This window comes from Emydura macquarii, unplaced genomic scaffold (genome assembly GCF_026122565.2).
Source record: "Emydura macquarii macquarii isolate MOO-44397 ecotype Brisbane River unplaced genomic scaffold, CSIRO-AGI_Emac_v2 contig_2948, whole genome shotgun sequence".
Taxonomy (NCBI): Eukaryota; Metazoa; Chordata; order Testudines; family Chelidae; genus Emydura; species Emydura macquarii.
The window spans coordinates 3,878,109-3,904,398 of record NW_027133085.1 but is presented as its reverse complement, the minus strand read 5'-3'; the positions used below and the strand labels follow the sequence as shown (position 1 = coordinate 3,904,398).

At 41.7% G+C, this 26,290-nt stretch overlaps 1 protein-coding gene across 4 annotated transcripts in view; it reads left to right on the top strand.

Annotated features, from left to right (window-relative positions):
* COL15A1 (collagen type XV alpha 1 chain) overlaps positions 1 to 26,290 on the top strand; it is a 247,966-nt gene that overhangs the window by 95,475 nt on the left and 126,201 nt on the right. For all 4 annotated transcript variants that reach the window (XM_067569856.1, XM_067569855.1, XM_067569854.1 and 1 more), the window contains 5 exons: positions 9,169 to 9,292; positions 11,199 to 11,314; positions 18,010 to 18,147; positions 18,738 to 18,764; positions 26,091 to 26,153. In XM_067569856.1, the coding sequence (XP_067425957.1) occupies positions 9,169 to 9,292; positions 11,199 to 11,314; positions 18,010 to 18,147; positions 18,738 to 18,764; positions 26,091 to 26,153 (468 nt within the window). The remainder of the gene's footprint in view (positions 1 to 9,168; positions 9,293 to 11,198; positions 11,315 to 18,009; positions 18,148 to 18,737; positions 18,765 to 26,090; positions 26,154 to 26,290) is intronic.

Genomic DNA, 26,290 nt, shown 5'->3' with positions numbered 1-26,290 from the left:
AAAATTTCTTGTACAAGGAAAACGGGACTTTTTCTTGTACTAAGCTACACTGTTTTTGCAGACTATCCTATGTGTTACCTTGACTTTTCCGTGACCACTTCCAAGTTTCCACAGAACACACCCATTTGCAGATCATGTGCGTACTGCTTCTTTAAAGGAGTAATTTGGCAGGGCATTAAACCAAGTGGAAGACTTAAAGTGGAAGGTTACCACTTGTGCTTCTGAGGCAGTTTTCCGGTAGAAGAGCAAGTTCCATGCTGCAGTCCTGTGGCATGGAAACATCTCTTGCCAATAGACTATTTTTCTTGGTAACCAATAGCAATGTGTGTCAGGTGATATCTAAAAATAACCTGCTGAAAAAGGTGAAGATGTTGTTCTCACCTTACTAAGTAAAAGGAAGGTGATTTTTATATAATCTAAGGAAAGGTAAAGAGTTTGCATTCTCCCCATGAGTAGAAAGTTGTAGTTAGAATTGCATTGTTAGCACATCTCCAATTTACATGAGAGGTGAACTAGAAGTAAGAGTTTACTACCTATGGGAAAGTATACTCCCATACTCACAAATTTATCAAGCAGCTAAGCTGTGACATTTTCCCTTGATGTATCACACATCTGAGACCTATGCTGTATTAGATAGGAAATATCTGATGCTGAAATATCTTGTGAAGGTATCCAATCAGGGTCAGCCCTAAACCAAATGGCGTCCCAGGAAAGTAGCGTCTTCAGCATCCCATCATCATTTGTTAAAATTTTGAATACCTTATTTTTTTTTATTGCATTTGTAGCCCATTTCATGACTTCGCATGATTTGCATTCATGATTTATCACAGCTGGGCTCTCGCTTTACTTCAGTTCGTTCTTGTGTCTCACTGACTGGCAATGCCCTGCCCCTTTATATAACCACAAAGGCATGGCTGACAACACTCTATGAGGTTTGAGGAAAAAGGAGTTTTCAGAAAGTCTGGAAGGTTCTATGACATTCTACAAATGTCCAGAACATTTTAGGACAGTGGTTCCCAACCTGTGGCCTGTGGGCCACTTTTGTCCCACTGGGTCTTTCAGATTAGCTCACTGCTCCCCTCCCGCTGGCTGCAGAAAGGAGCTGCTGCCTAAGGACCCAGGCGGAGTGAGTTGCCGTGGGGCTACAAGACTGGTGCAGGTTCCTTGCTGCAGTCAGGGGGACAGGAGAACAGCACTCCCCTCTTCCTGGCTATAGCAGGGAGCACAGCAAAGCACTCCACCTGGGTCCATAGGTTCTGGGATCCTTGCTGGAGCCAGAGGGAGAGGAGTGCTGATCTCCTGTCCCCCTGGCTGCAGAAGGGAGCCACTGCCCAGGGACCTAGGTGGAGCGCATGGGGCTATGGGATGCATGTGATTTCCCTGCTGCAGCCAGGGGGGACAGGAGATCAGTGAGGAGGCAGCCTCCTCGCTGAATTCCTGTCGCTGCAGTGGGGTGCAGGGTGACTTCTGGCAGAGACTAGTGGCTCTTCAGTTTTGTAAAAATATTTGTGGCCCTTGAGTCAAAAAGGCTGGGAACCACTGTTCTGGGAGGTTAGTGAAAAATGAATCCACATACGGAATGCCTGAAACATTTTACTTCAAACATACTCTTTTCCCTTTTGTCGCTAGCAACAAAAACAGCACCCCAAGTGGCCACCTGTCCCTAAATCCAGCCCTGTATAACATTGTCAAAGTAGTACAGGCATGACCTCTCTTTGTGGAAAAATCTATGTAGTGTCTATGTGTGTGAGGGGAGTTGTTCTGGTTTTTTTGGGTGTTTTTTGGTTTGCTGTGTAGCACTGGCCTGCAGTAAACTAGATGCCAGTAATTAAGAATCGATGCCAAGGGAAGTGACCACACCCAGCTTTATTGGAAAAAAAATGTGGCTGTGGTATAGGAATGATGAAACTGTGGTTGGTACTAATGAGGGGAGCAAACAACTATTCCACTTCCCTGTGGACCTCTTCAGGACATCCACACAGATGGGCAAAAGTGAACAATTGCAAACCTTTTCAGTACATCTCTAATTTATGTGTCACCTATCAATTTTTCCACAAATCAGTCTTTATAAAGCAAGGCACACACTCACATGCACTGATACTCTGTTATTTATTTCTTTTGTTCTGAAAGTGATTTGTATACTGTGTAGGAAACTGAGGCTAAGCTTAACAAGACAGAATATTTTTCTAGAATTGCAAATCTGATGCTTTCTTTGTAGATTGAAACATTATGCTAATAGAGCAAACATGAAGAATGAATCTTCAGAAGGATTTTGTTTAAAACCTTAAAAAAAAAAAAAAAAAAAAAAAGCAACATCTTTAAAGAATGTATTAATTTTACACACCCTTTTTCCGTAATGGTTTGTCATTTTTTATTGTGCCTTGAAACAAAGAGGGTCTATGTGAAGTCCTAGTTACAGCTACAGTAAGACTCTTTGTATGAGATAATCACCCCATGTTTTATGTTGCATAGGTTTCTGAGCCAAATAATCATAATCCTGTAGGGCTTATAAATGATCATTTTCCTTAAACTGTAAGAATTCATGTGAAAGTGCTTTCTTAGGCAACATACCTGACTCTAGTTTTTTTAAAAGGTGTTAGAATAATGTCAGGCTTCAAAAAGGCAGCACCAGCATATCAGTAACTTGTAAGATTTATGTTGCCTTTAAAAATCCATGAAGTCACATTTAGACATTTCACATTTGGCAAAAATATTAACATTTTGTTAATGTGCCTTATCTTTAGAAATATTAAAGGGACATAGTCAAACTAATGACAATATAATAACCAATACAGACATTGAGAGATGTTTCTGAAAAAGTTTGTATTCACATAATGCTATTACAAATCGCCAAGCAAGCTCACCAAGATCAGTAGTTCAAAGTGAATTACCATTCTAGTCTGGAATGAAACAAGTCCAGGGTCATACTTGACAACATAATGGCTGAATAAAGCAGCTTAACGGTGCCAATGGTGCATAATCTAGTTTGTATTCTGCTAAAGTTTTATTGTACTGTGCAGTAACAATAGATTGAGCTGTTTGGGATATTGCGGTATGTTTCTGTTCAGCAGATTGTATATAGTTTTTCAACATAGGGTATCATCAGGAAAGAGATGAATCATTTCTAGAAGAGCTGCCCCTCTGAAAGGAGTTAATTATAGACACCCTGCTACAGTTTACTCAGTCAGTGACCAGCATTGGCAGAATTTATCTATGGGGATTCTGTGGGGGAAATCCCCCTAACAAAGCCAATCGTTAAATGCTGCCAAATGTGAGAATAGGATTGAAGGAAATGAAAGGAATATTGAGGATCATTATTTTCTGATTATATTCATTTCTATTTTTGTACTGTATAATTAGGTAATCGATTAGTATTCTATACACCTTCCATTTATACTTTAATGCTGGTCCTACCTTGTTGGCTCTTTCCCATACTGATACCATCCACTCTTTTCTTAAATTTATAGCCTTGAGAATTTAAAGTGTAGAAATAAATGCTCCAAATGCATTTTGCCACCTTTACAGCTCATTTCTTGTCACCAAAACACTCCTAAGCAGAAATGTAAATGATTAGAAATGATCTGGGGCTCATAAAATATACTTTGGGCTGTATGTAGTACTTGACAGTCTATTCGATTGTCCTATTTAATCAGGAATAAAATGTGTAATCTATTAAAAGGTGTTTCCTTTAACGAAAAGAATCCACATAGGATTGAGCTTTTGTAGTTAGAGAATTAGGGCAAGATTGTGACAAGGGGACATAAGTGCTATGCGAGCATGCGCGCACATACACCCGCACAGTCTACCTGAATTGCCACTCTGTGCACTGGGAGAGAGCAGGATGTGCAGCACCGTTGCTTTCTTCTCTTCCTCCAGCTCACATGCAGGTGGGCAAGAAGTGAGCCAGAGTGCCAGCAGTGGGTAGAGAACTAGCAGGTGCAAGGGAAGAATATGTTGCACCTTTTAAAATGCCTTAGTAAAATTACTCTTCCCGCGATGCAGTTCCTCTGAGTCACAATTCCTTCCTGGGGCAGGGATGTAAAGCCTCAGTCTAGTCCTTAAAATGCAGCATTAAAGGTGGCAAAAGTGAAATTCCATCATCTCGTGGGGAAAATGTACTATAGTTCTGAACAAGGATTGAATCAATCCTAGAATTTAGAGCTAGAAAAGACCTGTTGGGCATCTAGTCCATCTCCTTGATGATCAAGGATGGCTCCCAACTTCACATTGTCTAGAGTTTTGTCTACTCTAGTTTCAAATATACCATCCACCACTTTACTTGCAAATCAGTTGTACAGCCTAAAGATTGGGCAGAAGCCATGGTGCTAGGAATACTTAACGCTAGTGCTGAAAAGGGAGTGCAAATGAGAATAATGGGAGGAAGTAAGGAAACAGAAGATTTAGGTTGAATATCATTGTAAGCTCCCTCATCAGCCCAGGAGAAACCCACTGCCGCTTCTAAGTCTCTTTCAGGGCATGACTTATTAATTGAAACACACCACTCTCAAAGTCACACAAAATAAAGCTATTGCCTTGACCAACACAGGCGGCAGGAGCCCAGAAGCCTTTCCCTCGGCATCTCCTTTTTTTCCCTCTGCCCCTCCTTCAGAGCCTGCTATACCACCCCACTTTCTCTCCTCCACCTGAACGTTCTCATCCCTTCATAAGGACCACTTGTCCCCTCCCTGCTGTATCTGATAATTGAAGAGGGCTGACTGGCCACTGGCCACCTAAGGGGAGAACACCCTTTTACTGTCATGAAATATTTCTTTCTATGTTGCATTCTCCCAAGAGAAGTGTTGGGAACTCTTACTGCTTGGCACATAGACATCTGGACCCTCTGAGGTGCCCCATGTGACTTATGAGTACCTTTTGAACTTAATTGAGAGAGGAGAGTCCTCAGTGCCTAACTAGAGGTGTTCATCACATTTAGATTTGGGTCCTAAATGTATAATAACAAACAACTCTGGACCGGCAGAGAGGTGAGCGCTATGTGACCTAACAGGCCTTTTCCTTCTCTACATTCTAAAGGCCAGAAAACCACCTCCCATGGAGAAACTCATGAGTGAGTTTCCAGAAAGGCAGAAAGCTATGAGCTCATGGAGTTTCCTGGGAATCATCCCCTCAAGAAGGAGAGTTTTGTGGGGCTGTGGAGCTTTGCTATGAGTGAGATCTCCCAACCACAAAGATCCTGGAGATCCATTTTGAAATGACCCAGGTAGAAGGCAAGGACACAGGAACTGGCGGTGCATGGCTGCACTTCCACACAGCTCCACTAATTTCTCTCTCTCCACTTGCAGGAGCCAGGTTGCTATTGCCTTTGCCTGTCCTCTCTGGCTGCCTGCTCAGTAGAAGCCACAGAGAGAGTTCACACAGCTCCAACCTCTGTGGATCTCTGACCAGATTTATACATGAAAATCCACTGGGACTGCAGGAATAGAGCCCATACTCTGCTCCAACCACTCCCACCCTTTCCTCCATATCCCCGCAGGGCACACGCCTTCTGTTCCCTTGATGTGGGGGTGCTACTGAAATAGCAATCCCTGCTCCTTGTGCAGGTGGACACTCCAGCCCTCGGATTCTAACACTGATCCCTCTAATCAGCACCATACACCTCCTCCCAGCTCAGCCTATTGCTCTTTATCATTAACCTTTTGCATATAGTTCTTCAGCCAGTTTTCTTTTTACTTGACAGTGCTCCTGTCCAAACCAATGTGGATTAATTTTGAGAGATTTCATGGGCCACTGTTAAATGCTTTGCTAAAAATCCAGTCATCTTGTAGTTGGTTTACTGTGTTTTCTTCATCTCCTAATCCTTGTAATTCTATCAAGCAATCTAATTTATGTGGCATGATTATATTTTTATGAACGTGCTGTGTGCTGCTTATTGCTCACTGTTCTATTATCTTTTGGATGTCTGCTAATTTTTTTCCTCATATTTTCCCCATTATCTTTCTAGGAAGGAAATCAGATTTTTGGGATGGTAATTATTAAGATCACTTTCTTCTCCTTTTATTAACGGTTATCTATTATTTAATATAAGAAAAGGAAATGGTTTATATAAATCTTTCCTCTGCCTCCTTTGTCTTCACATTAATGTAAAACATTTATTGATACATATAATTAAAAATCAGGGATTTGTTCATCAGGGGTTTTCCTTTTCTATCTGTTTCTATGTAGTATTGGTTATACTGAAGCAGAAGAGGAAAGTCATTGGAGACTGCATTTAGAGGGGAAAATGTCGTCCTTTTTGCAGGAGGCATAGCCACCAAGACCCAGCTTTAATAAAATATTTTTATACACAAAGTCCTGTACTACATGTTAAAACATGGCAAAGCTTAATACTCTAGGTTTATTGCAATTCAGATCAAAAGATTACATTAAGGCTGTTGGCTCCAATGAAGAGTTGAAATATGCTTTTAGGAAATATTATGAAAAAGGTGTACAAAAGTAAAAGAAAAGAGAAGATAAGATAAGGAGCAAACACAAATTTGTGTAACCTATTACCGTAAAGGTATTGAAATCCAGTGTAATCGATGGAAAGACTCCTGCTGATTCAGTGGGAGTTGGATCTGGCCTACAGTGAATAAGACTACTGTTCTTTCTTCTTTAAGCTTTGATAGAAACTGCAAATCAGAATTGACTTCCTAAAACAGGATATGCTGTACTCCGCCAAGACAGAGGGTTCGTGGTTTGAGATCTTGGTGGTGAGAAAAGAGCAGTCGGGTGAGCCAGTGCTCACAAGATTTGTTTATTTAAGCTGCTAGCAATACAATTCAAACGCTTATCAAAATGAGGGAGGGAAGCCCCATTCTCCCTTAAGCGTGCTGCCCCAGGAGCAGACCTGCCATGTGGCACCTCGCAGGCCATGGGTCCACAGAGAGCTCCACCGCAGTGTGCCATCCCTTTCCCTGATATAACCCTTTCCCTCGTCCTGACAATTGGCCTATTGGTTACTTCTTAATTTGTTAAGGGATTGGCTGCTGGCACCTGTTATTCTTTTTACTATTGGTGTTTTTTCAGTGCCCAATCTGCACTTGTTTACTTCTTTAGCTGCTTCAAACCAGTTTTGTGATTCGCATACTTCTGCTTTATCTCGAGCTCATATCTAGGTCATTAACGGTTAACATGCTTCTGCTTTATCTCAAGCTCATATCTGGGTCATTGGGCCTAGCCTTGTCACTATGCTATATTCACGTCACAATATCTTCCGCGCCCTACATATGCCTACACTGCAATTAGACACCCATGTCTGACCCATGCTGGCTGATTTGAGCTACGGGGCTTGAGCTGAGGGACTGTTTAACTGCACTGTAGACATTCGAACTGGGCTGCAGCCCAAGTTCTGGGACCATCCCACCATACTAGGTCCCAGAGCCCAGGCTCCAGCCCAAGCATGAACATCTACACTGCAATTAAATAGCCCCTTAGCTCAAGCCCTGTGGACCTGAGTCAGCTGGCGGAGGTCAGCCGTGAGTTTGTGATTACTCTGTTTCCTCAGAACTTTACAAGTAAGTGAAGTGAAGCTGTGATGTCTTCAACACCAATCTTATTTTATTTTGAGTAGCAAGACGCAAATCTGGAAATAGCAGGAGTCTGCACCCACCAGTTATAATTGTTTGTGTTGTGATAGCACGTAGGTACCCTAGTCCCCATTGTGCTAGGTGCTGTACTAACACACCACAAAAAGACAGTCCCTGTCCCAAAGGACTTAGTATTAAGTCCTCCCCTCACTGCTGTCACTGCCCCTCCTTTTATAATCAGGACAATACCTAAGTGCATATCTATCTTGGAGCATGTGTTTAGTTTCCATTGATTTCAATGAGACCTGAGCACATGCTTAAGTGCTGTCCCAGATAGAGATGCTTTCTGGAATAAGGGCCTTAAACCTTATTTTTAGCATTCTATTATGAAACTGAGCAAAATTCTTGGAACATTTCCCCCATTGTAATTACATAAAAATCCAAGGATAATATCAGGCTCAAGATGTTCTAGGTAAAATTCCATTCTTTTATGTGTCGAGAAAAATATGTGAAAATGCCTTATTACCATTATGTGCATCTCTGCCAGATTCCTTGGCCCACTACGTATGCTTCATCTTGTTATGGTTATACACACCACCTTTAAAGCTGGCTTAATTGCCCAGTGGAGGACTGAGTAGGGCACAAAGCCAGCTCTATCCCAGGCCTCTGGTGAGGGATAGTCTATTATGAGCAGTTAGGGCGTGGCAAGCTGGGATGTGACTCTATCCCCCACTAATGTGCCATGCGCTAACTACCTTTGTGGAGCTTTCTGCCATGCACTAAAAGTTCTATTGTGCCCTTTGGTCTACTATAGAGTGTAGATTAAAGTGGACTAAGGCACTTTTAGTCGCGTCAGCAGGGTCCACACAGACAGTTTGTGCACAGAAAGGTAGATTTATACCCCAGCTTGCTGCAAACTGTTTGTATAGACAAGCCCTCAGTGTATAGGGCGCGGCAGGTGTGCTCCTACACCTAACTGATCCCAGGCTGCTGAAATGGCCTCTGTGGCCCACGGGCAGCCAGCAGAAGACAGAGCAGGCTGCCAGTCCTGTAGCATTTGCCAGTTCCAAGGCGAAGAAGCCACAATGGTGGCTTAATGCCTCCTGCGCCCTCTCCCTCTCCAGACTTCTGCCAAATGCATCTTACCTGGCTGGGAGGATGTGGGTTTCAAATCCGAGTGCTAGCCTTTCAGGAGAATTTAGCTGTAACTTTTTTCCATACGTATTAGATGAAGTTCATAGTAAAACTATTTGGCTATAAATTAGTGGGATGGATCCTGCCAAACAGAACTAAGGGGTCTTTAAGAATCAGCGATCAAAGAGAAAAAAGCTTTATTGTAAATACAATGGTGTGTAAATACTGCTTGTTAGTAAATGTTAATTTGCCTGCCTTTTAGCAGTGACTGAAAACACACTCAAAAGAATTGGGCATTATTAGGAACAGGTGCACAAAAAGTGCTATTTGGAAGAAAACCAAGACACTCTAGTGGGACTTCATAAATATAGCATGTTTAATTGATTGATCTACTTCAGAAACAATCCTACTGATTCATTTCTATGGTAGGACTTCGATCATTATTCCTGAGGAAAATATGTTTGCTTTGCTTTCTTGCTAAAAAATTGTTTGGGAATTTTATTTTTTGTAGATTGAGAAAACAGTGGAACCTGTAGGAGCACCTCCAACTGTCTCACCTCATTCTGAAGAAACAGAGTACTCAGGACATCATATATTATATGAAACATCTGAACCATCTACAATCCGAGAACAAGGCACTGTATTTTCCCTTCTTTTTTTTTTTTTTTTTTTTTTTTAAACTTGTATGCTGTTCAGGACTGGGCCTATATTTTTCTTTGTGTGGAAAGCACGTGGCACATTTTGGGTGCTATCAAAAATATACATAATTAAAAATATCTTAGATATTCCGCTTTTTGTTATGATGGGCAACTCCTCAGTGCTGAATGTGATGAGCCTACTATTGGGGAAAATACATTTTCCCCCAAACACTAGCACTTTGAATTTTTCAAACTGGTCCATTGTAACAGAAGTTATAGGTAGAGACTACAGTCCCTCCTGCTAGCCTTTTTGCTAATCCTGTGGCTCGCAGATCATTTAACTACACCTTGGGCAAAAAGGATTCTTAGTTTTTAGATGTACAAAGAACAGATGTGCCCCCCCCCCCCAACAAAGATGACTCCCAATCATATCTGTATTTAAATAAACTATAGTTTATTTGAAAGGAAAAACTGATAAAACAAAGGATTAAAATAAATTCTCTGTTTGTATGATTCTCAGTGGACAGTGATGCAAGCCAGCAGACATGCACACCCACCAGTTTTGGTGTCCTGCAATACTCCAGTAGTGTATCTGGTCAACTGTGCAGTACTATATGTAGGAAACATTTTTACTTCTCTAACTTCTGCTTAAATCAGCTGATGCCTGGGAGCATGAAGTGTCATTATCCCATCTTGGAATGTATAAATATAAATGTTGGTTCTAAAATTATCCTGCCCCTTTTAAAAATGTAGCTCCAGTATATAATTCTGTCATATCTTGTCAAGTGTGCAGAATTCACTATCCTAACACTGTTATCCATCACAGTAGTGTTTGAGCACTATACAGACAAATGTATCCTTCCCATATCTTGTGAGGCAGGGAAGTATTATCCCTAGTTTAAAGTGTGGAAACAGACACAGAAAAATTAAGGGCCAGATTTTTAAAGGTAACGAGGTGCCTAAAGATACAGAAAGGTGCCTAGTGGGATTTTCAGAAGTGCCTAGGCACCTAACGCCCATTGAAATCAATGTCCCTATCTGAATCTTCAGGAACCTAAATACCTTGAAAAACCTGGTCCTAAGTGACTTGGTCAAGATAAAACAAGTCTGTGACAGAGCCAAGAAATGAACCCAGACCTCTTGAACCCCAGCATGCTATCTTAACCACAGAACCACTTTTCCTCATTCATGTTGATTGAATAACTTAACTTCATCATCATGACCACTCAATGAATGACAAAGTGAGAAACTGTGATGGGTGGGGGGAGGAAAAATCTAACATGCATGGCACCATTTTTCCAATGCCTATCCTACGTAGTGCTGGTACGGAGTATTTCATGTGTAAGTGCCAGATACAAAGTGCTGAGCAGGGCACAAAGCACAGAGAAATCTGATTCTTAGCAATATCAGTAAATCCAAAGAGGAGAGTGCATCACTAATTACCTCACATGTAGATGAAGGATTATTCTTAAACTAGTGTCCCCTCAAACATACCCTGCATTTTTAATAACTTGCACAGTTGAAAATAAGTCAGTGGGAAAAGCAAGGGGTTGAAGCAAGAAGATCATCCAATGCACTCTCCCTGTCTTGCCCCTGCCTACAGTATATCCCCTCTTTTGTACCTATCTTCTCCTTTTGCACTTTTAAAATTTTTTCCCCTACAATCTTTTAAAGTTTTTGAAATGACTGTTTTTATTTAAATCTATTCTTCTCAGCCCTTCTCTATTACAGAGGGCTTTTCTCCTCCTCTGATTTGTATTTTTGCTTTGAGTTTTGGGGGTTTCTTTTCTTTCCCAGTGTTGACTTTTGTCAAATACCAATTATTTTCTTTTTTGCCTTACTTAGTATGTTTTCTCTCTCACCCATATTATATTAATAAAATGATCTATTTTATTTTATTTAGGTTCAACCCATGCAGGAAATGATCAACATGAAAGTGACACCACTACTGTAGTCCAGGAAATACTAAAAACAGAAGTTGGTTCTGGTGCTATTCTGCAACAAGTGAGCAGAGAAAAGGTCAGCATAGCTGGTTTATTATGTAGCTCCTCCTTTTGGCCCTGATTCAGGAAAGAGTGCTTTCCTGAGTCAGTGCCTCTATCCTTTCCAGCTTACTAAACACCTTTCTGGTGATCAGTTATTTGTGTGCTTAAGCAGAGATTGCATTTCATGGCAACATCATATCCAAACCCACTTGAATTGTGGAGCAGTTCAGATCTAGATCCAAACTTTCACATTCAGACTCAGGACTTGTCCCACTACAGATCCTCAGGAGACATTACTATTTACCTCTCTCCATTCTAAAAACTGACCATTTATTTCTACCCTTTGTTTTCTATCTTTCACCAGTTACTGATTCATGAAAGGACCTTCCTTCTTATTCCGAGACTGCTTACTTTGCTTAAGAGCCTTTAGTGAGGGATCTTGTCAAAGGCTTTTTGAAAGTCCAAGTGAACGATATCCACTGGATCACCCTTGTCCACATGTTTGTTTGACCACCCCCCTCAAAGAATTCTAATAGATTGGTCAGGCATGATTTCCCTTTACAGAAGCCATGTTGACTCTTCCCCAACACATAATGTTCATCTGTGTGTCTGATAATTCTGTTCTTTACTATAGTTTCAATCAATTTGCTGGTACTGAAGTTAGGCTTTTCGGGCTGTAATTGCCGGGATTGTCTCTGGAGCCTTTTTTTTAAAATTGGTGTCACATGAGCTATCATCCAGACATCTGGTATAGATGCTGATTTTAAGTGATATGTTACAGAACCACAGTTAGTAGCTCTACAATTTCATATTTGAGTTTCTTCAGAACTCAGGTGAATACTATCTGGTCGTGGTGACTTCTTAGTGTTTAAGTTATCAATTTGCTCCAAAACCACCTCTATTGACGTGTCAATCTGGGACAGTTTCTCAGATTTGTCACCTAAGAAGAATGGTTTAGGTGTGGAAGTCTCTTACCTCCTCTGCAGTGAAGACTGATGCAAAGAATTCACTTAGCTTCTCTGCAATGGCCTTATCTTCCTTGAGTGCTCCTTTAGCACCTCAATCGTCCAGTGGCTTCACAGATTGTTTGACAGGCTTCTTGCTTCCCAGATACTTACACATTTTTTTGCTGTTAGTTTTTGAGTATTTTGTTAGTTGCTCTTCAAATTTTTTTTTTTTTTTGAGCCTGCCTAATTATGCTTGACTTGCCAACGTTTATGCTCATTTCTTTTTTTCTCAGTGGGATTTGACTTCCAATTTTAAAAGGATGCCTTTTTGCCTCTAACCACTTCTTACTTTGTGTAGCCATGATGGAAGTTTTTTGGTACTTTTTACTATGTTTTTGAATCTGGGGTATGCATTTAACTTGAGCTTCTCTTAGTGTTTTTAATAGTTTCCGTGCAGCTTGCAGGCATTTCACTTCTGTGACTGTACCTTTTAATTTCTGTTTAACTAGCTTTCTCATTTTTGTGTAGCTTCCCCTTATGATGTTAAATGCTACTGCGGTTGGTTTCTTTGGTATTTTTTACCCCCTCTTACACACAAAGATGTTAAATTTAATTATATTATGGTAGCTATTACCGAGCGGTTCAGCTATATTCATTTCTTGGACCAGATCCTGTGCTTCACTTAGGATAAATCAAAAATTGCCTCTCCCATGTGGGTTCCAGGACTGACTGTTCCAAGATGCAGTCATTTATGGTGTTTAGAAACTTCATCTTTGAATCCCATTCTGAAATGACATATACCCAGTCAATATGGGGAGAGTCGAAATCCCCCATTATTATTATTGCATTTTCTGTTTTTATAGCCTGTCTGTGAAATGTTCAGGGAGATTAATCACCGGGTCAGATGGTTGGTAGTATATTCCTACTGCTATTATTATTACTACTTATTATTCAAGAATGGAATTTCTATTCATAGTGATTCCATGGCACAGTTTGTCATTTAAGATTTTACTATATTTGACTCTATGCTTCCTTTCACATATAGTGCCACTCCCCCACCAGCACGACTTACTCTGTCTTTCCTGTATATTTTATACTCTGGTATTATCAAGTCCCATTCATTGTCATCTTTCCACCAAGTTTCTGTGATGTCTATTACACCAACTTTCTCATTTAAGACCAGGCACCCTGAATTTACATGTGCACTTTATTCATTAATACATTGTGGCTCTTATTAATAAAATAAAATTAAGGACTGAAAAATCCATTGACTGGCTGGTTGACAAGTGGCACCCTTCTTGGAAGTCACATCATAAAGGGCAAGATTCAGTTGGACATTAGGGCTGAATTGTCCTTTCATCTCTATAGACATCTCTCCAGTCTGAGTATTTGGCATGCTGGTAAGGCGCTGTGGGGGAGAAGCTTGTATCACTGGTGTCTGTGCTGTTGCAACCATGTGGATAAACACAGGGTTTCAAGTTCTATTTATGCCCAGTCATCCTCCTTCACAAGCACTAATTTCACTTAATGTATGGGAGCTAAAAATGGGGAATATTTGGAAGTCTTCCCAATTTTCATCTGTCATTTTGCTTTCAAAAGGAAATAGTAACCCTTCCCCATCTCCTTCCAAGGGAGACACTCAACTATTCCATGTGAAGGTCCAAGCAGTAGTCATGGGAATCATTTATTTAGGAAAAAGAGGATACTAAGGATTATTTCTGTAGGCCAGTGTCAGGTATCCTACATGTTGTTGCATCGAGGAGACACTAACTGAGATGCTTTAGATAATTTAATGGCAAATTAGGGACCAGAAAGATCTGTACATTCCTTGTATGCAGTGGTGGTGTTGTAGTGTTGGTCCCAGGATATTATGGAGATAAGGTGGGTCAGGTAATACTTTTTATTGGAGCTACGATTTTCTATCTCTAAAAAAGAGCTCTGTATAAGCTTGAAAGCTTGTCTCTCTCACCAATGGAAGTTGGTCCAATAAAAGATACAACCTCACTCGTCTTGTAAATTCCTTGTAAAACATTGGGAATATTCATGCAATCAACAACTCTTTTGTCAATCGGTAATAAAATCTGGCAGAAACTTTCAGAGCTGAATTGTACTTGATCACTGCAGAGGAAGATAAGGGGGAAAGAGTGCAAGGATCCTTCCCCTCACTTTTCTGTGGCTCATCTAGGGCCAGGAACAATGACAGCCTTTACAATTTCCTGAGCCCAAGGACTGATCCAGGTTAAAACGGTTGCCAATGCTAGCTTCCCCAAAGGGGACAGGGCCATGACTACGTGTGGCAGAGCTGGTCCCAAGTGGTGGAGTGGAACGAACATATTACACCCAATCTTGGACTGTTGCAGATGTTGTGCTCACACAAGGCCTTGTGGCTGTTTGATTTGTATGCAGTTATGTTGCTCTAAATATCATGCAAATCTGGAAATTAAATTAGGTGCTCTTGGCCTGAAACTCCATGAATCAGAAGATATTTCAGCCTCTAGCTGACATTTTTAGCCTGATGCCGCCTCTTCAATATGCTGCCAAATATTCACATATCATTAGCAGCTTTATTAATCACCAGGCCTTTTGCCTGCTGGCTTAATATTGTTCCTTTCTTTGCACTTACCTTTGTATATCCTACGTTAAGTTCTCCACTTCCTTCTTACTTTGCTCTGTCATGGTTTGAAATTGCAGTACTTCACACACTGATCTCAGCCACCAACAAAACGTGCAGACTTGGAAGCTTAATATTGAAGTTACTTGATGTTGTTGTGTGTTTCAGTTGGACATTTACCATTGCCTTTTACCTGCTCTTCTTGCCAGTCTTCGTGCTTGTTGTGACAGATACAATGAGTGGTGAAAGAGTAATTTGGCAATCGGCCATGCAAATCAGGCACATGGATTTGCATAAGGTTTAAAAATTCCTTAAGAACTTACCAATATAATTCCTCTAAAACTTTTTCATTTCCTATGACTCAAAAGCAGGGTCAGCCCTAGACCAAATGGCACTGCAGGTGAGGAGCATCTTTGGTGCCCCTCTGCCCCCCCTGTCCATTTGTTAAACTTTTGAATCTCTTATTTTTTTTATTGCATTTGTAGCCTACTTCATGATTTTGATGCACCATTTGCAGGCATGATTTTATTCCTGAAATGGAAGATGATAAATTTGCATGCTAGGATCTGTAAATCTGTATTTATTCATACCATATATAAGCAAATTAAAAAAATGTGATGTCCAATTTGACACAGAGGTCTTTATCATTGACGTCTGAACGTTCCCCATGTGTCGATGTCCAGTGACGGTCTGTACAATTGTTCAAGAATGTTTTCCTTTCCCCCGGCAGCTTACTAAGGTCATACAAGAAACCCCAGATCTTTTTGTAGTGCTTCATTTGTCCAAACCTTTCTTTGATGGATGCTCAAACAGTGTCAATGAGTGAGCACAAAAATCCCCCTTGAATTTTTCTTCAGAGCTTCCCATCACCTCATCTTTGCCCTTGTAACCAAACTGTCTCTTCTTCCAATGTTCTAATAAGCCCACTTTACCAAGCCATCCATAACTGATCTGCCTCCACCATTATGTACCACTCCACCAATTTTTATCTGCAGATTTTAGTAGTAATATATTTTCTTCCAGATCATTGAGAAAGATATTGAACTGCACTGGACTGACAACAGATTCCTGTGGGACCCAACTAGAAGGGCCTCCATTGGATGGCAATTCCCTATTTACAATTACTTTTTGCGGTCTGTCAGTTAACCAGTTTTTAATCCATTTAATGTAGGCTACACTGGTTTTTGCTTAGCACTAATTTTATCAGAATGCCAAGTGGGACTAAGTCAAAAGCCTTACAGAAATCTAAGTATTTTATGTCAATACTATTACATTTACTAACAAAACTTGTGACCTCATTCAAAAACCAAGTTTGCCCGAGACCATTTATTTTCTATAAAATCATGTTGACTGGCATTAATTATGCAACCATCCATTAATCTTTGACTGATTGCATCCCATATCAGCCTTTCCATGATTTTGTCCATAACTGATGTCGAGCTAATCTGGCTGTAGTTTCCTGGATCTTCCCTTTTACCCTTTTAAAATATTGGTGAGGCATTAGCTTTTTTTTCCTAGTCTTGTGGGAACATTCCAAGCTCTATTTAAAAACCAGCACTGATAGTTCAGAGCACTGATGGGCCAATTGGTTTAATATTCTTTTGGCACAAGTTATCCTGTCTTATAGAGTTAAAAGTGTTAAACTGGTAGTTTAACATCCTCCCTTGCTACTGACAGGAAAGACATTTCCTTCTCACTATTGAATGTGCTTATGTCATCCCGCTTCTTTCCAAATACAGAACAAAAATAATTATTGAATATTTCTGCCTTCTCTACTACATGATTGACAATTTTACTATTCATCTAGTATTGGATCAATACCATTGGTACGATTTAGTTTGTCCTGATATGTGTAAAGAACAAGATTTTTATTGTCTGACAGGGGTGGTCTGGTGCTTTAGGAGAGGATTCTATAAAATATTGTTTTGTATGTGGCATGATTAAGGGACAGACCGTGATACAAATGGACTATGAAAGATTATTGGGGGCATATATTTTTCTGTGAGAGATGTAGCATTTTGTTGGTGTGTTTGTTTTTGTTTGTTTGAATTCCTTTCTTGCGCTTTTGGGAATCAAAAGGGCATCAAAGATTCCTGACAACTGGGAATAGGTCAGGTTGCCTTAAGCATCATTTGGCCAGAAAGACTGGATTAATTGACCTGGGTTAAGCCTCACCTGGCTTCTAAAGAGAGCAGAGTCAGAGTCAATCAGAACTGGAGAAGGGCCAGATAACAGTTCTTGTGTCTGTGGGATGGGGCAATTCAAATGTTGGAAGCTATTGGCCTCGTGTTTCTGGATGCCGAGGCTAAAACCTTGGAAGACAACAGGCTAAAAAACCCCAGTTAGGGAACCTGAATTCTGAATTTTTTGTTTTGGTACATGTCCTCCCAGTTCAGGGAGGACAAATAAAACTTATTCTGCCTTTGAGAGGGGGAGAGAGAGCATGGCTGTGATTTTTATTTTTATTTTTTTAATAGAAGGTAGACCCCCTGCTTGGGATATTCTCGTAACAATGCCCTTTACACTGCTGGCCACTGATGCCTTTAACCTCCATTATCAATTGTCTGTATTTACTAAATGCTGGTTTATATCATTGCTATCAGCTGCTTAACTTTTTCCATCTGTGTGGTAACGGCTGCTTTCACTTCACTTACCAGGCTGTTTGTTTGTTTGTTTGTTTGTTTGTTTTTGTTTAAACTAAAGAAGCTGCCTTTCATGATTGCTGAATTGTGTTTGTGGTGAGGTGAGAGTGTTGGATTTTTTTGGGGGGGAGGAGAGGGGTGCCTAAAAGAGCATTCTTAAATAACTGCCAATTATTAACATTTTTATGTTTAAATTTTTCCTCCAACTCAGTTTTGTGTGGGAAACTGGCTTTTTTTTAAAGCACTGAATGTATATGTTGCTGGTTGGGAACTAAATTCTATCTTCACATAACAAATTAAATTACGGCGTGACCACTTGATTTCAGGCAATCATCCCGTTTTAGCTGAATGATCAATTCATCTTGGTCAGTCTGAGTGAGGTTTAATACCCTGAGTTGGTTGTAATATATGCTTGTACAGTGCCTAGCACAATGGGGCCCTAACCTGGTGAGGCCTGTTGGTACGATGGTAATGTATGTTAACAATAGGAGGAAAACAATAAAGCCTATTGTATATTTTACATTCTTAGGGCCAGAAAGGTGAGCGAGGTGAAAAAGGAGAGCAAGGGTTTCAAGGGCCACCAGGAAAATCAGGACTGGAAGAAATGCAGACAGGGGTTCAAGGTCCCCCTGGGCCCCCAGGAAAACCTGGGCGAGATGGTGAACCTGTAAGTACTGCATCTCTACTGAAGCAATGCACATGATCTAGAAACACCAATATTCATTGTTCACACACAGATGAAGGGCTGATTCTCTCCTGTCTTGCACTCTGTGTAGTCAAAGTGGATGTTTAACCCTACCACATCAAAATGTTAGTCTTACATTCTGCATATGTGTAAATGGTTATACAAGGTGCTTGGCAATGGAGGTAAAACAATGGAGGTAAAAAAACAATGGAGGTAAAACAGCACAATTGTTGATGTGTCAGCCAAGCTCCTCAAAGATGGACTTGCATTTTGAGAAATGTAAGATGGACAGATAGTGTAGTTCCCAACATGCATGGTTAATGTATCCCTGTAGGATGCAGCTTCTGGATACACACACAGAGTGTTATATACTTCTCTCTCTCCATGATCACAAATACATTCACCCAATTGAATACGTATACAAAATAGTGCATGTGATAACCAAAATATAATAGATCCCAATTCTGTTTTGGTATTTTGTCACATCATGAAATGCTGCCCAATTGTTTTTATCCTTCTTCTTTATAGACGTTCTATATACCTTTCTAAAAGGGTTTTTCTTTTTTTTTTAGGGCATTCCTGGTAAAGATGGGTTGCCAGTGAGTATCTTTTTCATGCATACTTTAGTTCATTGTAAAAAGAAACCTAGCATGTCTTTGCCAGAAACTTGGGCAAGTTTGAGCTTAAGATATACAATGCGTTTTTGGAAGCCTTTTCTCAGGAGGCACTCTGGTATCTGAACAGCTGTACTATGTTATAATAAAAAGCAAGAAGACTAATGTTTCAAAGTGCATCACAAGCATTTGGTGCCAACCCCTACCGGACAAGTGACCAGCCTTGACAGATCATGGATCTGTTTCACATGGAAGTTACTGTGTTTCTAAATCAATTTCAGAAGTCCTGGAGTCTTTCTTCTGTATTGTGAATGCTATTTAAGTTGGAAAATAGCTTGCATTAACTCTTTCACCATGACATATGGCTTTCATGCTGCATTTGTAACAGTTATGTAAACAAAGGGATGTATTGCAACCCTCAGTTTCCCAGCTGCCTCTCCCTTCAGTCCCTTTCTTCTAGGCTTTAATAGGGTGTCAGCCTCTAAGAGTTAGTGATGAAGGGCTCACCTGCTGATTAACCCTGGCAGCCAGACCAGGTGGGTGCTTTTTTATAAACCTGGGTTGGAGCACAGAGAGCTTTATGCTCTCTCAAGGGAAAGAGAAGTAGATGGGAGAAGAGGGGAGCCCTGCACAGACCAACCTTTCGAGAAGCCAAGCTCCAGTAGGAAGTTTTGTTTGTTGCTATTTCAGTTAGCAGAAAGGAAACTCCAAGAAGAGGATATACTTAGACCCTTTCAGTGTATATACTGTGTTAGGAGCAAGGTGAGAACGCCATGTGATTCACCACCCTAAACTACTGCACTCTCCCACCTCCTAGCTGCTGCTGCTTCTGCTACCCCTACTTCTCAGCTGGTACAATCCTTCCTCCCCAGTTCTCAACTTTATCACATTAACTGACCCACACCACTTTCCTCCCTCCCTCGCTCCACCCTGCCCACAGTTACCACATACATCTGATGACCACTTCTCCTCTGCCCCTTTCCCCCCTCCTCAATTGCCATGTCGTTCCTTTCTCCCCTGGCTGAGGCCTGCCTGCCTTCCAGCTCCTGAAACCCACCCAGTCCACTCCCACATTCCATTGTTTCAGTGCACTCTTCACCTGCTGATCTTCTGTGTGATCTTCCTCCATGCTCCGCTGTTCCCCAGTCGCTTCTCACCTGTGTCATTTTGCCAACCTTCCTTCATATTCCAATGTCTCTGGCTTCTCTCCTAGCTGCCACATTCCATCCACAATCAAGTTTCTCCACATTCTTTTCTTAGTGTTATGACTCATGTGCCCTCTGCAATGTTCTAGTGTCGCACACCTTCCAGATACACTACCTACATGACTTCTATTTTCCTACTCCCTATACTGCTGCTATCTTTTCCCTACTCTTCTCTCCGTCACACAAAATCTCCGCACGCAGATGCTTCCATCATCCTTATGCACTCCCTGCTCCCCATCCAGAATCTCCTACACAAATGCTAAAAAATTCCTGTCTGTTCTTGCCCCCTTCATACACCCTTCAGATGAGGGTCATATTTTATGATAGTCAATAAAAAATAATCCAGCGGTGAGGGGGTTAATTTATTCAGCAAAACAGGCTTGCAGACAGATGACGTGTTTTGCTCATCTCTATTCAGACTACGCTTAGAGAAATCTAGCTATTTTTTGCACAAGGTCAACTCATATTTAGGAGAAATGATCTACTGTTAGAAAAGCTGTGCCTGCAGAAGAAGCTGACATTTTCAGCTTTGCACTATGTTTTCTGGCTCTTAGCATTCTAAGTATAAGCAGAACACTCTTTTTAAACAAAAGTCATGGCAAAATGTTCTGTGGAAAATTCTTCAATTATAGAAAGATATTTATATCAAAGCAATTATGAGTTTTAGCTTTGTGGGAGCAACACTTCAAATTAGTTTATGCGCATCTTTGGAATTTTTTTTAACTTTTACAGTTCTCTGTAGTATAAAGAATCACATTTCCTCACTTAGCAATTTTGTTGCAGCTTTAGTTCTGTTCTGAAATCATTTTGTCTGTGTGGAATTACCATCCTGCTAATACTTTCATATGTGCTCAACTGTGCTACTGTGAGCAGTCCCATTGAAATCACTGTACTACTCAGACTAGTACAATAAAGCACATGTGCAAGTATTTTATTGTACTGGTAAAGGGTTGGGACCTTAATGTGTAAAAGAGCATTTTACCTTAACCTCATACCAGTTTCTCCAATTATTCACCAAATAATCAACATTAACCACAAAAGAAAAAATGCAGTCCTGTGCATACATTTGATTCTCATTGCATCTAGTTCATGGTTAGACTCCAAAAGTGGATATAATAAACACACAGTTGTCCAGATTTCTTAGGAGAAAAAAATTCACAAATGAACATAAATCTGAGGACTGGTCTACACTGACAATAGAGGATGACGGAATGCAACTTCTGTTGACCACATAATGTATGCATCTCCACTGGCATGTCAGTTCTGCTGACCTAAATTATGGTAAAATTCAACTTAATAAAACCACCGCCACAAGTGGCGTAGCGCAAAAGTTGAATACTGTGGGCCCAATGACCATCCGTGTAGGCAGAGTGCAATGTAAATCGATGTCATTGGCCCCCAGAAGCTATCCCATAATGCTCCGTTGTGACTGCTCTGGACATTCCCACTCTGCTGCACTGTGGCCACGTGGACAGGAAACAGCCCCTCCCCTGAAGCCCTGGGAAAGTTTGAATTCCCATTTCCTGTTTGGTCAGCATGAAGAGAGCTTTGTAGCTGAACTGCTCATGGTGACTGCACACCCCAAATGCGCTCCAGCATGGAATCGACCTGAGGTCTTGGATCTCATCAGACTGTGGGGCGAAGAGTCTGTTCTAGCTGAGTTCTGAGCCAGCAAAAGAAATCCGGATATCTATGAGAAGATATTGTGTGGTATGGTGGAGTAGGGCCACAACAGGGACGTACAGCAGTGCCGTGTTAAAATCAAAGAGCTGAGGCAGGCATATCAGAAAACTAGGGAGGCGAATAGTGGTTCTGGGTCATCACCAAAGACATGCTGCTTTTATGAGAAGCTGCATACGGTTCTCAGTGGTGACCCCACCACTGTACCACCCCGCAGCATAGATACCTCCACAGAATCCCAGTCCAGGATGAATGAGGAAGACTCTCATGAGATGAGGAGGAGGAGGAGAACAGGGGGCAGGCGAGTGAGGTATCCATTCTCCCTGAGAGCCAGGACCTGTTTGTTACCCCCAGAGCAGCCCAGCCGGACCCAGGACAGCGTGACTGATGCCGGGGAAGGCCATCCGGTGAGTGTGTATAGCAAATCACATTTCTGTGGTTTTAGTCTCAGTCCACCTTGTTATTTCTCGGAAAAAAAGGAGTTTGTTTTTGTGGGGATGGGCTTCCTGGGTGTTGATCTGCATAAGCAGAGGATTACCCCCGGAACAGACTATTTATATGCACAAGGATGCTCCGAGAATCGTCTGCGGATAGCTCCAGGAAACTTTCACGTAGGTACTCTGCAATCCTTTGCAGAAGGTTTCTGGGGAGGGCAGCATTATTTCTTCCACCATGGTAGGACACTTTTCCCCACCACTCTGCTATTAAATGAGCAGGCATCATTGCAGAACACAGCATAGTGGCATAAGGGCCAGGCCTATACCCAGATGCTTGCAGCAAATCTTCCCTTTCCACCTCTGTTACCCTCAGGAGACTGATATCACACATTGTCATCTAGGGAAGATGGTGCAAGTTTACAGTACCTGAAGAATATAGTCACTGTGTGTTATTCCCCTGCCATTGACTGTGTCCTGAGCCCCAACACAGACCATTCCTAGCCATGAGATTGTTGGCATGGGTGTTAGGCATTTGGGAATGGGTGCTCCTATTTTTTCTCCAGCGACACTTCACCCACACTGTCCTCCAATCCCTTTGGACCACCTCCTCCCAAACCAGTATTTGGGATGGTGAAGGGGAGTCCAATGATCCCTCTCATTAGTTAAGTATGGATTGGAGAGTTTAGTGCTACGGAGACTTTCCTATAATGGATGCAAGGGCCCCTTACTTAACATGGCTGGAATACCACTCCGACCCGTGCAATAGGTACAGATTGGTATGCGGGTTTGGTTTTGCCTTGTGAATATGAAGGGGAGTTCTTTTTACATTGTAACATTTCTTTTTGTCCATGGATCCAGCTAACAATGGAAACTGTACTTTGCTTTCCTTCTAGTGGACACCTCAGCCTTCACCCCTGCTTCTACTCCGGCAGAGCGCCTTTCCCAGATTAGAAGGTGGAAAAATAAACCTCAGGATGACATGTTCGATGAATTAATGAACACCTTTGCGGCTGCTGACACAGAGCTCAGAGTCTGGAGGTTGTCATTGTCAGAAAAACTGAACATGGATGTGGAAAACAGAAAATCAGCCCAGGAGCAGGAGCGTGAAATGGAACAGGAGATGTTGCGTATCATGAGGGATCAGTCAGACATGCTGAGGTGTCTGGTAAAGCTCCAGGAAGAGCAGCAGCAGGACAGACTCCCTCTGCAGTCCCTGCAAAATGCTCAACCAACAAGCTGTTTCCCACCCTCCACCCCCAAGTGCTCTAGGAGGAGGTTGAGCAAGGTGCAGTACGTACTCCACTCTACACCGATGGAGGGGAGCAGAAAGAGGTGACGGCCCCTTTAAGACCTGGGAATGTGGGTGCTTTGCTGTTTGCATGGTCATACTTTGCTCTGGATGCCTAAGGAGCCTTATGAGAATGTTAAATTATCATCCTTACCCCCCACTGTAACGGATCACTAATAAAACATTTCTGCTTTAAAAAACATAACTCTTTATTCATTGAGAGCTCAGGGATTGTCAGCAGGGAAAGAAGGGGAGGAGAATGAAGGTGCAAGGGTGGGGGATGGGAAGGGAAGGTACAGCACGAACAGAGACGTACATTACTGCGGTTCGTTGAAAAAATGGGTTTTCCATGCTTCCCTGAGATGCAGCGCTCTACAGTTTGCTCTCAGGGTAGCACTGGCATCTGGCTGCTCAAAATTTGCAGCCAGTCTATCAGCCTTCACAATCCAACCCTGTGGGAACTTTTCCCCCTTTGTTTCACACACATTATGGAGCACACAGCAGGCAGAGCTAACAGTGGGGATGTTGCATTCACTGAAGTCTACTTAGTGAGCAAACTGCACCATCTTGCCTTTAAGTGGCCAAATGCACATTCCACCACCATTCTGCACTTGCTGAGCCTATTATTGAAATGCTCCTTCTTGCTGTCCAGGTGCCCCGTAAAGGGGTTCATTAGCCAGGGGAGCAAGGGATAGGCAGGATCCCCCAGGATCACTATTGGTATTTCAACATCGCCAATGTTTATTTTTTGGTCAGGGAAGAAAGTGCCTGCCTGCATCTTTTTTAACAGACCTGAGTTTCTAAAGATGTGTGTGTCATGCACCTTTCCAGACCACCCCACATTGATGTTGGTGAAACGTCCCCTGTGGGGCCTGCAACACCATTAAGAAGTATCCTTTTTGGTTTATGTACTCTGTGGCAAGGTGGTCCAGTGCTAAGATAGGGATATGTGTCCCATCTTTCGCCCCGCTACAGTTTGGGAACCCCATTGTGGCAAACCCGTCCACTATGTCCTGGACTTTTCCCTAAGTCACTATCCCTCTTAGCAGAAGTTTATTGATGACCCTGCACACTTGCATTACAGCAGGTCCCACGGTGGATTAACCAACTCTGACTTGATTCCCAACTGATCACTTGTTTCTCCACTGGTCTCAAGTGAGTATTTACACGTTTCAGGGCTGGGGACAGTTCTGTACAAAGTTCAATGAAAGTTTCCTTTCACATACGAAAGTTCTGCAGACACTGCTCATCATCCCACATCTTCATAACGATGCGATCCCACAAGTCACTGATTGTTTCACAGGACCAGAAGCCGCACTCCACCGACTGAAGATGCTGCATGACAGCCTGCAGCAAATGGGAAATGTTTCACTCTATGGCTTGTAGCAGGGCGGTTTCAGTAACATCGCAATTTTCAGTGCTATGGCTCCTGCCCCACCCTGAAAATATTGCAGGATAAGTCAGGAGGTGTTTGTGATGCTCACAATGATAGTGCACAGCTGAACAGGCTCCATGCCTCTTAGGCAATGGCGTGTTTGCGGCAAAGATGGGTTTGGAAAAATGGCACCAAAAAAAGTGTGTCTGTTTTGAACAAGAGGGAAGGGGGTATGTTGCATTATGGGAGGATGACAACCTTCCCAAAAGGCACTGTGGTTAGTTGCACTGTGGGATAGCTACCCACAGTGCACTGCTTTGATTATCAGTGCAAGCACAGCGGGTAGGGATGCAAACCCCTGACATAATGCACGTGGTGTGATCACATGCTTCCGACTTTGTAAGTTTGGCAGGTGAAAGTCGACTGAAATTGAATCGACTTCACTCTGCAGAGTAGACATACCCTTTGCTTCATTTTTTCCCTGGATTTCCTTCCAGAATTCTAAGTTAGCTACTAATTCATTGCACTTCATAGCCTTATCCTTAAAATCAATGGAACTTTTGTTATTGACTTAAATGAGCAAAGGCTCAAGCCTTATATAGAACACAGTAGATGTTATATGTGGGATGGGGGATTACACCATGGGTTATTTGGGATTTGGAAGTTCAGATCTATCAGAACCTTGGAGGGTTAAATAAACTTAAGGCCTAATACTGCAAGGTACTAAGTAACTTCTGTAAGACGCTGTATCCTTCACACCCACTGAACTCAGTGTGAATTGAGGGTGCGCAGTGTCTTGCAGAATGGAGGCTCTAATGATTCCAGACTGCAATCAGCACTCCACCTTGAGGCATCCTGTATGATGTGAGACACCTTGAATAGCAGCCTTACTGCTATATTCCATAAGTATTTCTGCAGGAAAACATCTGACTGTTCTCTTCCTTTCTGCCCATTACCTTGATATGAAATTGAAACTGGTGACCTTCCAAATGTCCATTTTGGAAATTAATTATTTAGGTCATGTGAAAACAGATTCCAGGCTGGAATTTTATCTGCTACTATAACATTGAGGAAATGCAGAATAAATAGAGAACTATTCCAAGAGTTCAGGTAATCCTCTACCTCTCTCATAAAAGGTCTGCTAATTTATTCATCAGTCACATATACAAGGGAAAAATCAGGTGAGAACTTTATACAGTCGAGCTTCTGCCCAAACAGCCTGTAGTAACTTTCCTATAGGCATTTTTTGGTTTTCAAAATATCCATCATTTATAGGAATGATATTTTAATGGAAAGAAAATACTGAATAAACATGTCCTTCTTTAGGGTGAAAGAGGACTTCAGGGATTGCCAGGGTTGAAAGGAGAGGAAGGCCTTAAAGGAGAAAAGGTACGTGTCCTGTCAGCGTCTATGAACCAATTGGATTAGCTGACATTCTTGTCTTGCTTTGTGTTAATTTGATATATTCTGAAGGGAAATAAAATAGAGAAAGCACAAGGAGAATTTATGCACCCGTCTCCCCCACC